The sequence below is a fragment of the Penicillium digitatum genome, chromosome 1 (assembly GCF_016767815.1).
Source record: "Penicillium digitatum chromosome 1, complete sequence".
Lineage (NCBI taxonomy): Eukaryota > Fungi > Ascomycota > Eurotiomycetes > Eurotiales > Aspergillaceae > Penicillium > Penicillium digitatum.
The window spans coordinates 5,846,328-5,862,719 of NC_089384.1; the positions used below are offsets into that span (position 1 = coordinate 5,846,328).

The following is a 16,392-nucleotide window of genomic DNA, read 5'->3' on the forward strand; positions in this document are numbered from 1 at the left end:
TTTTTCAGTCGATCCAAGGAAATACGTAAATAGCCCTGTGACTCTAGAAAAATTCGAATATCTTTTCACCAAAATGTGATTACCAGGAGGTTGGGTTGCCTGCCAATGGGGCTCTGTTGTATTTTCCCGCTATCCATGGCGGGGTGAAGTGGGGGGATCTTTTTTTTTTCTCCAAAAACTTTTGGCAATTTCTCGTCCTTGGCTCAATACCACACCACACTTTTCAATTTGTTTTTTACAAAATGGGATCTGAAATGAAGTCGGCCCCTGTGCTGTCAACTGCTGATGATCGCATTCTTGAAGAAACCACTCCAGTGGCCTCGCGAGACCCAACGGCTTCAGTGTCAGACGATGAACTCTCCATTACGTACGATATCGAGCGCACATTGAAGGACATTCGGCAAGCACGGTACAAGCGCATCGCTCTCCAGTTCCCAGATGATATGCTTCCCGATGCCCCGCGAGTATTTCAACTGCTCAGCCGGGGCCTGGAACGCGAGGAAGTCGGCACCAATGTCACACAGCCCTCGAACAAGACCGATGCTAGCAACGCCGATGCCGACCTTGCTCATTCAGTAACTGAGCTCCAGCTGGAGGTAAAAACAGAACAAACCTCGCCTCGGTTGACCATCTTGGCCGACACATCATATGGGACGTGCTGCGTTGACGAAGTGGCCGCAGAACACGTGGACGCAGATGTGGTTGTGCATTACGGAAGGTCCTGTCTGTCGCCAACAGCTCGGCTACCCGTGATCCATGTCTTCACACATAAGAATCTCCCTCTTGAGCCAGTGGTACGAGCGTTCAAGGAGACTTATCTTGACCCAACCACCGACGTTATTATTGTAGCCGATGTTACCTTTGCAGACCACGTTCCTACGGTATACGCCCGCCTGGTGGAAGAGGGATATAGCAATATATTTGCAACGGAGGTCGTTCATGAGCCTTCTTCATCGATTCCCAATCGCACAGTCCCCAAGTCAGTTCGAGAGGCGCCCGAAACGCTGGCTGACTGGCAACTGTTTCACATCTCCGATCCGCCAACAGCTCTCATGATGACACTAGCATCTCGCGTTGCCGCGATCCACATTTATCCTACCGATGACCTTTCGAATGAGAATGTCAAGCCATTGCCTGCTTCGACTGCCGCGGTTTTGCGACGCCGCTATGGAACTCTTGCCTCTCTGACCACCGTGCCTATTTGGGGTATCCTTATCAACACTTTGAGTGTCAAGAACTACCTCCATATTGTGGAATATGTCAAGGAACGAATTGCCGAAGCAGGCAAAAAGAGCTACATGTTCGTGGTTGGTAAATTGAATGCTGCCAAGGTAGCCAACTTCAGTGAAATTGGTGGTTGGGTGGTCATTGGCTGCTGGGAAAGTTCTTTGGTGGACAGCAAGGATTTCTGGAAGCCAGTCATCACTCCATTCGAACTGGAGCTGGCTTTGAAAGACGACTCAGACCGGGTGTGGACAGGAGCGTGGCAGAGTGACTTCCAGGCAGTGCTCGACGCACCAGCCCAGGAGGTTAGCGGAAATAGAGATGACCAGGGGACATTCCCTAGCGCAACCGTCTCCGATGAGGACGATCTGTCCGAACCCGAGTCGGCGCCTCCCGAGTTTGACTTTCGCACCGGTCGGTACGTCTCACATTCCCGTCCAATGCGAAATCCCGCGCCGCGCGCTTCCCAGGTCGATGGATCAACCACTACCGGTCCATCTGCTGCTAGGGCATTGGCCCGACGAGCTAAGGGTGATTTGGCTATGATCGGCGGTACCGTTTCACCAGGGGCAGAATACTTGCGATCGCAACGGACATGGAAGGGTCTAGGTAGTGACTTTGATATTCGATATGATGAGGAAGACTCGGAGGATAGTACCATGGTCAAGGAAGGGCGCAAGGGCATTGCGAGGGGCTACACTGTAGGCGATGCAGCCGACAAACACTAGTCCACATGGCCTAGCATAGAAACCATTTGCAATAGACTCAGCGATCATTGCATTCAATTTTATCTTTGCATTATGAAATCCAAGAATTACAACATACGCAGATCATCAGAATCCGGGGGTTGATGGCCATCACATGACGACGCTGGTCTCTCCCAACGGGCGCATCACCATGTCTTGCTTAGCTTTTGAATTTCATCTCCCACTGTTTCTTCTCCCTTTTTAGTTTATCCAGAGTCATAGGGGCACAAGTAATAACTCCTGTTTCTTTGCTTTATCCTCTTTTTGGGGATTTCGTCTTTTCACCTCATTCTTATACCCCTCTCTTTTTCCCTCTCCCTTCAGATACCCCAATTCATCAGCCCTTGCGACTCCATCTTTTCAATTATCGACTGTGTACCTTTAATGGCCTTGCATGGTGGCTTACCTCAGGGTGTGCTCCCCCCCCCTTCGATTGCATCTTCAAGTTGTCTTATCATGTGCCGCGTCTCTAACCGCCGAGCTCGCGACCTCGCGCCATCTCGATCTTCGATCTAAGAACCGGCATCTTTTGCTTACCCAGGACCTATGACGAATCACGGTCTTGACACCATGGCTTGGGGGAATATCGCTGGTGAAATTTCAGCGTCGCACCTGACGGTGCTGGAAAATGCCTTGCAACGCTCCGTTATCTCAGATGAGCGAACCCTGTCCACTTTTGAGCGAGTGATAACAACAAATGCACCCATATTCGAGTCTCTGTCACTTCAGATCCCGACCGATACTATCATAAAGCTGTATCACACTTCAAATTACCTTCGTACGTTCCTTCGATCATATCCGACCGCATGGAAGTCACTCTCGTTTCGCCTACAATACCCTTCAAGCACTCTACCGAATCCTCAAATAAATGACCCAAGCGGCCCTGACGCAGCCCCGACGCGTCAATCTCGACCTTATGCCCTAGATATGTTCCTGATGAATGTGGTGATGCCATTCAGTAGGTGTTTGAAAAGCCTAGAATTGGACAACACTGCCATTTCGGGAGAGAATCTAACCTCAACCGTGCTGCATTCACGTCGGGAGACGCTGGTACATCTCTCCGTTCGAGGCTGCAAGAACGTATCTTTGAAATATCACATCGTTCCTTTCCTGACCATGTTCGCGCTGCAACATGACATTGACATGGGGAACAATATCGACAACTCTTCCGGAACGCAACGACTTGCTCTCAAGAGTATTTACGCCTACCGATGTCGTCATCATCGAAGACGCCCTTATCTATCATCTTCACTGATGCGAAAAGACACTGACGCGGAGTCGACCCATGAACTTGTCAACATCTGCCACAAGCTAGGCATCTGGACTGATACCGCTTGGTGTACCACACCTGCCGGTAGATGCGCTCGCAGAGCCGGTTACGTTAAATCAAGGTTCCCGCACGGAGCAGGGTCTCCGGAAGTTTGGGTAGTCTTTGATCGACTCTGGAGATCTAGGAATTGGATCGGCCCAACCGATTCTGAGACCCCTCAGCCACATGTATACGGTGGAAAGCTGTGGGAGAATCGTGACACTGGATTTTATGGTGAGGCATTAGGAACTGGTGAGGGTATTGATTGGGGTGAAGGCAAAATGACACCTGCCCATCTGCGCCGGAGTCATACCCAATTTGTCGACAGGATCCGTTGTGATAACTGCCTCGAAGATATCTCAGAACGGTGTGAACATTGCAGTGTCTTAATGCACTGTGTCGGATGTCGTAAAACGCTATGTGCGAGCTGCGCCCACGAACGGCCGTATCTTCACAGAAACACTCTATCTTCTTCCCAGAAAAACCAGAATGCACCGGACTCCTTCTGGTGGGCACCTGGGGCCACACACTCTCCAGGCTCAATGCAGGATCCTGTGGGTATCCTGGCAGATCCCAATCAAGCCCAGGGTACAGGGATGGACCCGCCGCCTATTCTCAATTTCCATTGGTGCTGCACCAAGCCTGACCTTTCCGGAGGAGGCGGTATCAGCATCGGACCTCGTAATGGTGAGGTGGACCGGGTACGAGCCGTGCCTCTACCTCGTGGCCAAGGTTGGGAGGACCTAGAGTACACTGTTAGTGAATGGAGCAAGACATTCCCCAAGTATGCGTACGGAGATCCGAGCAAGCCAGACTATTCGCTTGAAACGGGTCACCTGGCGATGATGAAGTGGCTGCTAGGTCCTCCCAACCGAGAAGTTTCACCGTGCCCGCGTAACTTGTGCCAAGGATGTTACGATTCACCACAGTGGAAGGTGCACTGCAAGAGCTGCTCCAAGCCTCTCTGCATTGAACATGACCTCCGGGGGCTTCGTTTAAGAATCTGTGGCTACCGAGACCTCGAGACGGAAAAGCAAACTATTCAAAATCGATTCGCTGCAAATCTTTCGGGGTCCCTCATGTCTAGCCAACTTCCCGAGTACGACTCACTATTCAGAAGCCAACAGCCTATTAACTCGACAAACAAAAGCTTCATTGATGATTCACGTCAAGATAGCATGGACGAGGAAAATACACCCGAATCACATGTTGGTGATCAGTCGGCTGCTGTTTCTATCTTCTCCAACCAACCATCCCGCTCATTTTCGGCCCCTATGTCTGACCATTCTTCCTCTCCCTCGTCCTCATCCTCTACCTTCTTTGATTCGCCGACAATCGAATCCCCAAGATGGCAAGGCTGCCAATCCTTCTTCTGTCCCCCTGCTGATCCCATCACCGGAATCAGGGATCCACGCCCCAGATGCCCCAGCTATCTGCGAGAATGCAAAGCCTGCAAGGTGTATGTCTGCGCGGATTGCATATATACCAACCCACCCTGCAAGTGTTCGTATTGTGAGGAAAACTACTTGTGTCCCAATTGCATGACGGACCAACCTCGCGACAGCCTGTGCCGCCGTCGCCAGGAAGAAAAAGCTCAGCGTGACCGCAAATGGAAAAGGGAAATGCAGTTGCTCGAAGCCATCCTGGAGCTCAAAGTGGCCAATGAGCTGGCCGAGTTTGCAGGTGAGTTCTTTGACCTCGTCGAGCGGCGCAACAGTCTGCCTTCGGGGATTACGGTCCCCTTTGATGACGGAATCGCCGATCTTTTTGAAAGTGACATTGCAGCGGCGGAAACATCCGCCGAACACTTCGAGCCCGATGACCTTGAGTGGTTTCTCCAGGACTCTCATTAATCGGAGGCACTGCTCACCGTCTCCAATTCAGACTCTCGGACTTTTGTGATTATCAAGATCTTTCTTTTGTTTTTTTCCGTTTCTTCAGCGATCACATACCCTGGCGTCATAGGGGAATCAATCTACTCTGAAATGTTTTCGACGCCATCTACCCTAGGGGGATCAACATCATGTTCTAACTCAGCGTTGTATTTAGCGAAGTGGATCGGCGCATTGTGCACCTTCTTGCTTCTGTCACCCCCTCTTCAAACCGGACTGAGGCTGCAGATCGGGCACCTGGGTCACACCATTTACCCGGCGGTTCCTCGGAAAGGACTTGCGTTGACGACAAACCTGGCCTATGGATGCAGGCACCAGTGCCAGAATTTACGATTTCTTTGTTCTTTTTTTTCTTTGCCGAAGTGGATGGTCTGATGGGATGAGAGGAACATGCTGCTTGACTGTGTGGGGGCATATCTTCAAAGCATCAGGCATTCTCTTACCACTTGCTCTTTCAATTTAGCTCGTCATCCTTGTGGCCTTGCACCAATTCCCGTCTTTCCCCTGGACTGGTTCCAACATTGAATCCTTGGCCAGTCCAGGGTTGTATAAAAGAATAGCACCACACTCAGCCCAGACACCCCATTACCAGTAACAATACACGACCGGCGTTGGAAAAAATGCACCCTCCATGCACATCGCAGACTAGTTTCATCAAGCACCTTAAAAGGATCGTCATCCGTCCGCTGGTGGGGGATGAACAAGCACAGCCCCCTGATCAACTGAGAGACCCCCCACGATCAGATACCCGAACCTAGTGCCCGAGGAACATCCCACTGCGGTTTCATCATCTGACGTGACCCCGACCATAGCACCAAAAGTACCAAAGCGCCTCAAAACGTGTCGGCCCGTAGATGGGTCGAGGGATGCGGTCAAGGACAACGGCCATGACACAGCGCTAGTGTATCCACACCACGTGGATTTCTCAAGATGCAACGTCTATGGCTCTGCACGGGACTTTTATCGGCGGTGAATAAGCCATTTGGACCAATAGGGTGTGGAGGTCTTCCCGGTAGTGTTGGGCTCTACGGAGTACTTGGTCCAAACTCCGTACTCCGTCATCTGAGAGGGTGTCAAGCGGTCCGTGTCGTTCAGCCCTCTCGGGCTGAGCCCTCCGATCTACCCCTGGAATTGCAAGTCATTCTTCGGGGCTGTATCTTTGTTGCCTGTTTCTCCGTAGAAACACGTCGACTGGCAATGCTGATAGTGGAGTATATGGGTACTCGGCACTCCGTTATAGATCGCAGTGCAAAGTTTCAACTCGAGTGGATCGGACGATCACTGGGAATAATTTCAATTCTACCCGCTTCCCCGGTGCCCCTTTTTTCGTTTTTCGTTTTCTTTCTTTCTTTCTTTTTTTTTTGGCTGATTCTGATTCTTTGTGAGATGTATCAACTCCGTTTCACCCCTTTACAGCCTCCTAAGATATCCGATCAGTTGGCGCGGATGTGATTTAACCGTCCCCGATTGGATGCGGGACAACTTCGGTACGCTGGAAGCCATCCTTTTAGTGGAGACCAGGTGAATTTGGAATAACAGCCATGGAGTACGTCGAGAGCACAGAGTACAGAATACTCCGTACAGAAGGTAGGAATTAAGTACGAAGTACGGAGTACCATACGCTAGGTCCCGTTATACAGTCGGGCGTCATACCAGTCCAGTCACTTTGATACTTTTTTACACCAATAAAATACGTTCGAAATTTGTTCTCCCAAGGCTAAGCGGTCCGATGTCCCATTTTCAATTTTGGGCTCCCGAAAGATCCAAAGATGTCGGTGAACACCTTGATCTCTCGACGCGTGACCGGTCTCTTTCCGAAGCAAACATTTTACCTGACAGGGGGGGGGTGGGATTTTTGTTGATTTTTTGTTGATTTTTGTTAAAAAAATGGTTTTTTTTTTTAAAAAAAAAAAGACAAACTCTCTGATTTCTTAGAGATTTTAAATGAGAATTGGATTTCTGTCGATTCTATAAAGCCTTTGCTGTTGCTCGTCCCCTTGACCTGGATCAACTTCCGACTTCAAGCCTCTCTTTGAGTTGAGAACTATATTCCATTTCTCTCCGACAGTTCCCTTCATATTCGCCATGGACAAAAGCAAGACCCCCAAGGAGGAACCTCAAGAGAAGACAGAATCCCAACCTACGACCGTTGAAGAGTACCAGAAGAAATGGGATCAGATGCTTCAAGATACCGCAAGGCAGATTGACAAGATTCGAGGTACAGTCTTTTCTGATATCTGCAAAGGAGAGAGAACTGACAGCTATCACAGAAGATGAGCTAGCGAGATCGTCAAATGATGAGCACACCGAGCAGAGATGATCAACGCCACTCTCTTATGGAACCCGTGTAGCTGTGAGGTTTTATTGGAACCCAGGCTTCTGGTGTTTTGCTTATTTTTTGATCTTTTTTCTCTACGGATGATGAGAGCATTGGGGATCGGATCAGAGGGTGTTTATTTTCTTTGGGGGGAGGAGTACAATATACCTGGAAGTCTGAGTCCTTCGCTTTTTGTTTACAAGGCTACATGAGAATACTACAAGCTCCTTATCTCCGTCTAAGAGACGTTCGGTGTGATGTAAAAGAAAAAAGAAAAAAGATAAAAAGATAAAAAGATAAAAAGATAAAAAGATAAAAAGATAAAAAGATAAAAAGAAAGAGAGAGCCTCAAGTGTGGGGGGGGGGGACATTTTACTTGGGCACTGCAGAGTCAACTGCATTGACAATCATCTCATTTTCAGCCCCTGCACATCATGGCCGCTAACGACCTACAACTAGTCAGCCATCCCTGTAGGTTATCCCGAAACGGTAGGAGACCTACACTAACAATCTTAGACCACTCGATGTCCACAATGCGTGATCCTAAGCGGTGTGCTTTTAGGGCTTGCGTTGGTCACTTCTCACCTGGGCTGCGCGCCCATGTCTGAACGGTTAGTCAACACGATCTTCCCCATTGGGACCGCAACTTTTCTGTACATTCCCCTTGTGGGTTTATGGCATTATGTCCCGGAATGCGCTTTTCCGGGTCGGTGCTATGGTGTGGAGATGGAAGGTCGGACATTATAAGTGCTCTAATAGTGCTCCTAGTGGAATACACTATTGCTTTGTGTACAACATAGTCAGTGTCGAATGTGTTGCCAGCCCCGGAATCCGTGGGAAGAGTCGAGACCTTCACAGTCCTGGCTCATATGACCTAGACATGCACGGGTGAAAGATGTGGAAAGATGTGGAAAGGTCGTCAACTTGGTGACATGTGTCACTATACTTCTGTTTCAGATTCTGCAGTCCACCGGAGCTCAACGAGGCATCCTCCGGACAGAGAGTACAAGTTCATGGTCGAGAGATCGCGGTGTAAAAAAAAGCAAAAAAAAAAGAAAAAAAGTATGCAGGCGATTAGGGCTGGCGGCAAAAGCGCCAAGGGAGAAAAAGCCCAGGGCTCCACCTCTTTACGTTTTGGGCTTTTGTTTGGGCTCAAGGAAGGATTACTTCGTATACAACATACAACATACAACATATACACCGTGACTCACATACCACCCTGGCTCTATCATCTCTCTTTCTGATTTGCCATCATGTCTGCCGATCTCGATCCAAACCCATCTCCCGCCGACCTAGCCGACCGCGAACGTGAGAACAAAGAGCGCAAAGCCCGCGAGGATGCCGAACAGGCTCAGCTCCCCTACCAGTGGACACAGACTATTCGTGATGTGGATGTGACAGCACCGATCCCGAGCAATTTCAAGGGTCGCGACTTGGATGTGCTGTTGACCAAGAATAAGATCCGCGTCGCGATCAAGGGACAAGAACCCCTCATCGAGGTATGTCGTTCCCCACCCCCGGAGAATTTACACCGCACACTCCAAATCAACACATCAACGCAAAGACAGCTCAGCTAACTACTACTCCTTTTTTTTCCCTACGTAGGGCGACTTCCCCCACGCCATTCTCGTTGACGAATCCGCTTGGACCCTCGAGACCACCCCCACCCCGCCCGGAAAGGAAATCAATATCCACCTCGACAAGGTGAACAAGGTCGAATGGTGGCCTCATGTCGTGACCACTGCTCCCAAAATCGATGTCACTAAGATTACCCCCGAGAACTCCAGTCTAGGAGATCTGGATGGCGAGACTCGCGCCATGGTCGAAAAGATGATGTATGATCAGCGACAGAAGGAGATGGGTGGTCCCAGTAGTGATGAGCAACGGAAGATGGAATTGCTGAAGAAATTCCAGGCTGAGCATCCCGGTACGTTACTGTCTCCTGTACCCCCTTGTTGATCACTTCTGCAATCCGTCCCCTAGAGATGGCCTCGGGGGCCCATTCTGTCATGTGTAACATGTTGCTAACACGCACTCTCGCAGAGATGGATTTCTCTAATGCCAAGATGGGTTAAATCCACTCTTAGTATGCAGCCATAACTGACCTTTCGTTCTCTCTGCAAAAGTTATCCTGTATGAAGTATGAGTGATGCGCATAGGTGGATGATCTTCGATGAATGATGAACTGCATGGCGTTTCTCAAATCCAATTTCCTAGGCTTGGTAAATCACTTCGGTTTATCAATTTCTGAAAGTAGATGTCTTTTTTTTAATTCAGCTTCTGGGTCAATTTCTCATTGCTTCTCTGGTCATTCGGTCAATCTTGCCAAGGAGCAGGAAAGGGCTAGGGTTCTTGAATTGGATTGAGGTGGGTTTGGGTGAAGTGGGTTGAAATCTTGGATTCATTGCCGTGATGCCATTTTTCATTGGTTGACTATCTAGGTATATCTTGTCGAAGGTGTTAGTAGCGACGAAGCCAGATGGGACTAGAAAATTCGACACAATGTCTATGATGCATTCGGTTGATCGTGGTTGGCATCCTATCCATGCCGGCCAGGATGTGGATGAGTACCAAGATAACCTTGAAACCATTGATCTCCAGTGCCCTCCTACATCCGTGACTGGCGAGTGTGTGCAGGTCAATATTAAGTATCCAAAGCTACCCCAAAAGAAATTCCTTTTTATCACCAAGTCCCAGTCATGTCATAAACATTCAATCAGTATCCATAAATGATGTCGTCGCGTCATGTGCAATAGAAGGATGAGAAGAAAAACGATAAGCAGAAAGGAGAGCGATGCGGTAGTTATGCAGAAAAGAAAGCAAATCCACCATGGACGATTCCAGATCGCCCAAACCACAAGGTCGAGGTAGGAGAGTATTAAACAGGCAGCTGATAAGCAAAAGGTAGCTAGCAAAGTTCGTTCCGCAATCATTAAAAGGAGGCTTGAATCAGGGATCACCGGCTCTCCCAGGAGACCCGCCGATGACGACGAATGGACCGGTTATCTTCCTCAGAGTATGTATGTCCCGTCCGCGAATTGTTCATGCGGGCAGCGAGAGGCGGATTAATTATGACCGCCATAGCGGACGATACGGACATGGTCCGCGAGCGACTCAGCATGGCTGAGTGACGAGGGGAGTATGGTGGTGGTGGGGTATCCCTCGTTGCAGTGGAAGTATTGCCGTAGCTGCTGGGAAAGGAAATGGCCGATGAACTATCGGAGGTGAGATCTTCGTCGCAACGATTGGCGTTCTTTTCGTCATTGGGGTAGGAGTTCTGAGACTCGGAGGAAATAGAGGGGTCACGCATGTGGGCTTCTAGAGTCTTCTCGTGGAGACTCAATGGACGAGCTGTATACAGCGGGAGAGGGACCACGCTGGTATAGCCTCCATCCCCCGAGTTAGGTGGTGGGGGTCCGTGCTGATGGTCCCCAGTTGGAGGTGCTGGACGGATAAATTCGCCTTCCCCGGAGAGTGTAAAGGTTCCTGTCTGGAAACCACTGGGGTTGAGTCTTTGGGTCATTATCTCTGATGATGAATGGGGCTGAGAGGGGTTCCCGTCTCGCGTGAAGCACCCGCAGAGTGCCGAGAGGAAAGACATGACTCAATGAGACGTGATATCTGTTTCCTAGGTGACAGTGTTGAAGCTAATAGTGATTTGGCTATGGCGAGGGCAAGCCCGTGATATCTGTAAAAGAAACACTTCTGGATAACTATCGAATGAGCAGTTCGTCCGTTGAGCCTCAAACGCTTATAGTGGGCTGAACCCCACTCGCGTCGATGGACCCCAGACCTGAACCGAACAAACAGGGAGAAGAAGAATCAGATATGAATCTAGAAGGACTTGCTCATACAGAGAAAGTAAAGAAGAAATTGAGGGGCGAAAGAAAGACGAGATCAGAGCTAACTCGGATGAGGCACCCGCGGGCATCGAGATTTGCAGAGCTTTAATTGGCTTCCGATAAGGTATAATGAATGCCTGAGGCACGCACATTGAAAGCATCTCTTGTCAGTTTCGATGAAAGTAGCGATGGCTTACAGTGTATGAAAAGTTAGAATTTTCAAAATGACAGCCTTAAAATCCAATATGGTAAGTCATAAAGTACCGAACAATGCCGGGTTTCACCGATGAGCATCATGGTGAACGAGATGATGTGCAAGCTTCCAACATCTGAGGCATAGTTGAGCTTCTATTATCTCTGAGTCAATTCACCATATGAGATGCTAGCCAAACAGACAAGACTCACTATAGCCAATTAGATGTTGACAAAAAAACCTTTTAATCAGAAAAAAATCTGCGTGACGAGTTTTGTTTATCTGTGAATGACTAGAATAGTCAGCCGCTTATATTAGCCCTGGGGGTTTTTTTGGGTGATGGCCTTTTTTAAATGCCTTTGTATATGGTTGAAAACATCAGCCGTGCAGAGGACTTTTCTATATAGTTGTCACCTAGGACATCTATGTGTTTTTCTGCACTTCCCACGATTCATTGAGTACTTGGACTATCTTGGATTACTCTATACAATTAGAATTTGAACAAAACTTCAGGCTTCATGAGAAGGGACAACTTATTAATCTATCAGTGAAACTTCTTACGGTCGTTGTTGCAAGTCCATCTGCACAAGGTAAACAGAGACCGATAAGCGATAGGAGATAAGATCCGAAGATAAAGGAGGCGGTGCGTAAGCTGAGAGCCTTTGATTGGTTCAAAGGTCAAGCGGGTCGAGGGGAAAAAAAAACATGTAGGCAAAATACAGTCACATGATTTTAACACCCCGCCAATCGCGTTGCCGCCTGGATTTTTTTTTGTTCTCCCCGCCTTGTCCTCGACGATCACTGACTTGAGCGATCGGATTTTCTTTCAACACCTAATTCTAAATCTTGAATCAATTGGCACGATTTAGTTCATTCACTATCATGACAGTCGATCCCAGTATCCAGGAAGTGACACAGAATGTCGAGCCTCCCCAGGTCGCCCCCCATCGTTCCCACGATCCCACCAACAACCTGAAACGGACCGATCCCTTTCAATTCGGCTCGCGATACCTTGAAAAGGGCGATGATGTTTTCGAGTTCAATGCATGGGATCACGTCGAGCCAGACGAGGAGTTCAAGGCCTTCGCCGAGACCCAATATGCGAAACAGCGCGAAACACGCGTGTCGGACTTTGATCGCAACCGATTCAACACCGATCCCGCCAAGTGGTGGGACATTTTCTATAAGAACAACACAGCCAACTTCTTCAAGGATCGAAAATGGCTGCGCCAAGAATTCCCCATCCTTGCTGAAGTGACACAGAAGGACGCCGGTCCCCAGGTCGTCCTGGAGGTTGGCGCGGGAGCCGGAAACACTGCCTTCCCATTGCTGGCCAACAACGAGAATGAGCACCTGAAGGTTCATGCCTGTGATTTTTCCAAGTATGCTGTCAAGGTCATGCGCGAGAGCGAGCTCTACAACGAGAAATTCATGTCCGCTGATGTCTGGGACGCAGCTGGTGTGCCTAACGAGAACGGCGACTCTCTTCCGCCCGGTCTGACCGAAGGCTCGGTTGATGTTGTCATTCTAATCTTCATCTTCTCCGCCCTGGCCCCTAACCAATGGGACCAAGCAATCCGCAATATCTACCGTCTCTTGAAGCCCGGTGGCCGTGTGTTGTTCCGCGACTACGGCCGTGGCGACCTCGCCCAAGTACGATTCAAGAAGGGTCGATACATGGCCGAGAATTTCTATATTCGAGGTGATGGCACACGTGTATACTTCTTCGACCAGGATCAACTCGTTGACATGTGGGGTACCTGGAGCGCAGAAAACGGCTTGCAGATTCCCATTGGCGATGAGAACCCCACCGGAGAAGTGTCCGAGAAAAAGACCGACGAGCTATCTGCAGAGGCCAAACAACTGGCGAAGGACAATGGAGCATTTGAGGTCCTTAAAATGGGAGCCGATCGGCGGTTGATTGTTAACCGTGGCACCAAACAAAAGATGTACCGTTGCTGGATGCAGGGTAACTTCCAGAAGCGCGGTGGAGCTGAGACTGAGACCGAGGCTGCCACCGAAAGCACCCAGTAAACTCCTGAATCACCAGCTCTGCGATGATTATTTAGGATGGCTGTGTGCCTTCACCAAAGTCTCAGCCACAGATAAGAATTTTCTTGCCTATCAACCAGTACGGTTGCAACAGTCTTTCTCAACAGTCCAACCGCGATCTCGCGATTTTCGCCATGCGTGGACTGAACACCGTGCTTTAAGGTGTATCTCAAATCCTCATCACGCGGGGATCAAGACACCATGCTGTTGAGGTATTTCCCGTGGGAAAAGCTGGGGCAGCATCCTCAACGCCGCGAGGGAATGGTTTAGGTTGCTGATATAGGGCAATGCCTTCATGATGGCGTTATGAATGTACGACGACACACACATTAGACCATGTCATTTAATATGCAAATGTAGTCAAGCAACAATGCCTACCATATTAACAACCATCGCAAAATTCTGATGTAGAAGGTCAACTCTACCTATTCACATAGGCCTAGGAGGATGCCGTGTAATTCCCTCTTTAACAGAATTCAGAAGGAGGGAATAAGCATATGGATGACGCAGCTGACAGTAGGGGACGATTTGTGAGATGGAAAAAATGGATTTTGTAGAAATTAAAGCCTTTGTATGTTTTAACCAAATACCGACAGAGGCAGTCCACAAGATGTAGATTTCCCAAGTACCAGCAAGAGTCCCAAAATTACATGCAGAATAACCAAAATCTTTTTGCGCACTCTTTTTCTTTACAGATCGAGTGGCGCCAATAGGAGAAATAAGAGAGACACCGGAGTTATGTACAAGCCAATGCTCTAAGAATCGAAGAAGAAAATCAAGACAAACTCCATCCATGCAGGCAAAATGGGCATCAACGGTGACAAATCTCCCGTCAAAAGAGAAGATTTCATTGCAAGGGAGCATAGCAAGTCGTGACTCGCAGCAAGCTGCGAGCCTAAACGTCTAATCGCTGTGTGTTGAAGAGCGAAATCATGCGCTTTATGAATTTTGTTCATGAGCAAAAAAGCAAGAGAGCAATCAACGATGCAAAGAGATTCGTGGGAGAATGTTGGAAGGGGAGTTTCACAGCGTCATATTCGGACACTCGCCCTGGGCCCGTTGGAAGGCTCCTGCAAACAAATCCTGCATGGCGTGGTAGTGGAAAAGGATACCACCCAGAACAGCCAGGTGCCAGATATTATGGCTACCACCGACGTAATCAAAAAGACCTGGCTTCCAGCGCTCAGGAACCTTGGAGGCGTAGACACAGGCACCGACAAAATAGACCGTGACGCTCTTCACGACTGGTGCGTAGAAATAAATGGTCCATGCGAAGCCACGTGTATAAATGAGCTGAGCGATGGGCGAAAAACCAGTGAGTGCAAGGGTCACGTAGAAGCCCACGCGGGCCCAAGCCATATCGTGGCGGTTGAAGGTTGGGTGCCATGGCAGAATAATGCCACCGACGCCCAGTGACATGGTAAGCAGAATGTATGTCCACCGGGACAAGGGCTCACAATAGAAAGCAGTGTATTCAGTGGTCACAATCGAGGCAGCGACCAGCATAGAAATTCCAGTGTAGTCCACACAAGCGAATCGCTCCATCAATGACTGCGAAGCAATGCTGTTCATAGTATGCCAAATAGTGCTGCAAACCAGACATTTGCAGGCAGCAAAGAAGAAAACGGCAGCGATTGTGACGTCGGATTTGGTGCTCAGATGGAAATTCGTGTGAAGCGGGTAGAAGTAAAAGGCGACGGCTAGGACGATGACGAGACCAATCACATGGGACCAAATGTTGAACATTTCATTTGAATAAGCGAAGACCGAGGAGACACATTCCACCTTGGAAGTGGTGAATCGGTAGCCATTGATGATGTGCGGGTTGACGCGCCATGGATGAGGCAGTTCATCGTAGTTAATCAATCGCTTCTCTTTGGCTAGTCGGATAGCCTCTTCGACAGCATCCCTGAGAGTATCGCGAGTCCGGCGGGCACGCTCCATGCCCTCGTCGACAATTTCCCGGGCATGAACCAAGCCCGAATCCATCGCTTTCCACCCGTCATCTATAGTGCCATAAATGCCACGATCGCGAACTGCATGCACTTTGTTCTCAAGTTCTACCAAGAATGACTCCATTAACCGCACGCCGGCTTGCGCCTTTTGCTCCAGAGTCTCCTTAGTCACCAAGGCTTCATTGTATCCATCCTCGAGGGTTTCGACTAAAATCTTAGCACGCTTTTTGCCACTTCCCATCAACTCCCCCGAGGCGAGGGAGCATTGGTCTCTCACGGCTTCCAGCATAGCGTAGCCTCGTTTTAGACTGGCATCGACCTGCATCATGTGGGATTTCCGGTATTGCTCGATCCATTGCAATCGACGTTCCAATTCGGACAAGAAGAGTTCGACCTAGAACTTGATTAGACGCACTGTTTCCATGGTGTATTTTCCATCAAGATTGAATGCACCTACCCTGATGAAGACGGCATCTGCATCTTGATGGTCGCACGAGAGTTTTCTAGAAGCATGGAACGAATGTCGGCGCCGATCACGGAGCATACCAGTATTCTCGTCGGGGGTCGCAGTAGCAGAGGCGAAGGCCTCTGCCTCAGGATAAGTCTCCACCGCCATTGAAGAAGTGCCGCAAGCCATGGGGTGTAGTTGAGAGTTCACCCGTCCTCAATCGAATGCCATACAGAGTGAGAATGTTGAGCGATAATCGTTGAGAGGCAAGGGTTCCGGAGAGGTTCCGGAGAGGAGCCGGGAGGCGGAAAAGAACTCAAGACAGAGCCCTTGGGTTGAAACGAACTTCAAATGACAAGGAATGAGGGGCTCATAAGAGTGACTAAAAACCCAAAAAAAAGGAGGGGAATGGTG

At 49.2% G+C, this 16,392-nt stretch overlaps 6 protein-coding genes across 6 annotated transcripts; 4 read left to right on the forward strand and 2 right to left on the reverse strand.

The window, feature by feature from the left end:
- Positions 1-242: 242 nt before the first annotated feature.
- Positions 243-1,952, forward strand: Pdw03_4343 (Diphthamide biosynthesis protein 2; the record flags this gene model as incomplete). The annotated part of the gene is made up of 1 exon (XM_014675768.1): positions 243-1,952. One exon carries the CDS (start codon positions 243-245, stop codon positions 1,950-1,952), a length of 1,710 nt encoding a protein of 569 aa, XP_014531254.1.
- Positions 1,953-2,540: 588 nt separating this feature from the next.
- Pdw03_4344 (diphthamide biosynthesis protein) lies at positions 2,541-5,132 on the forward strand (the record flags this gene model as incomplete). The annotated part of the gene is made up of 1 exon (XM_014675767.2): positions 2,541-5,132. The coding sequence occupies one exon, from the start codon at positions 2,541-2,543 to the stop codon at positions 5,130-5,132; it is 2,592 nt and encodes an 863-aa protein (XP_014531253.2).
- A 3,609-nt stretch (positions 5,133-8,741) lies between these two features.
- Positions 8,742-9,563, forward strand: Pdw03_4345 (Nuclear movement protein NudC; the record flags this gene model as incomplete). The annotated part of the gene is made up of 3 exons (XM_014675766.1): positions 8,742-8,987; positions 9,094-9,415; positions 9,532-9,563. The coding sequence occupies 3 exons, from the start codon at positions 8,742-8,744 to the stop codon at positions 9,561-9,563; spliced, it is 600 nt and encodes a 199-aa protein (XP_014531252.1).
- An 881-nt stretch (positions 9,564-10,444) lies between these two features.
- On the reverse strand, positions 10,445-11,011 carry Pdw03_4346 (uncharacterized protein; the record flags this gene model as incomplete). The annotated part of the gene is made up of 1 exon (XM_014675765.1): positions 10,445-11,011. The coding sequence occupies one exon, from the start codon at positions 11,009-11,011 to the stop codon at positions 10,445-10,447; it is 567 nt and encodes a 188-aa protein (XP_014531251.1).
- A 1,394-nt stretch (positions 11,012-12,405) lies between these two features.
- Pdw03_4347 (Actin binding protein, putative) lies at positions 12,406-13,557 on the forward strand (the record flags this gene model as incomplete). The annotated part of the gene is made up of 1 exon (XM_014675764.1): positions 12,406-13,557. The coding sequence occupies one exon, from the start codon at positions 12,406-12,408 to the stop codon at positions 13,555-13,557; it is 1,152 nt and encodes a 383-aa protein (XP_014531250.1).
- Positions 13,558-14,598: 1,041 nt separating this feature from the next.
- Positions 14,599-16,167, reverse strand: Pdw03_4348 (IZH family channel protein (Izh3), putative; the record flags this gene model as incomplete). Its single annotated transcript, XM_014675763.1, has 2 exons — positions 14,599-15,924; positions 15,988-16,167. 2 exons carry the CDS (start codon positions 16,165-16,167, stop codon positions 14,599-14,601), a joined length of 1,506 nt encoding a protein of 501 aa, XP_014531249.1.
- Positions 16,168-16,392: the final 225 nt, after the last annotated feature.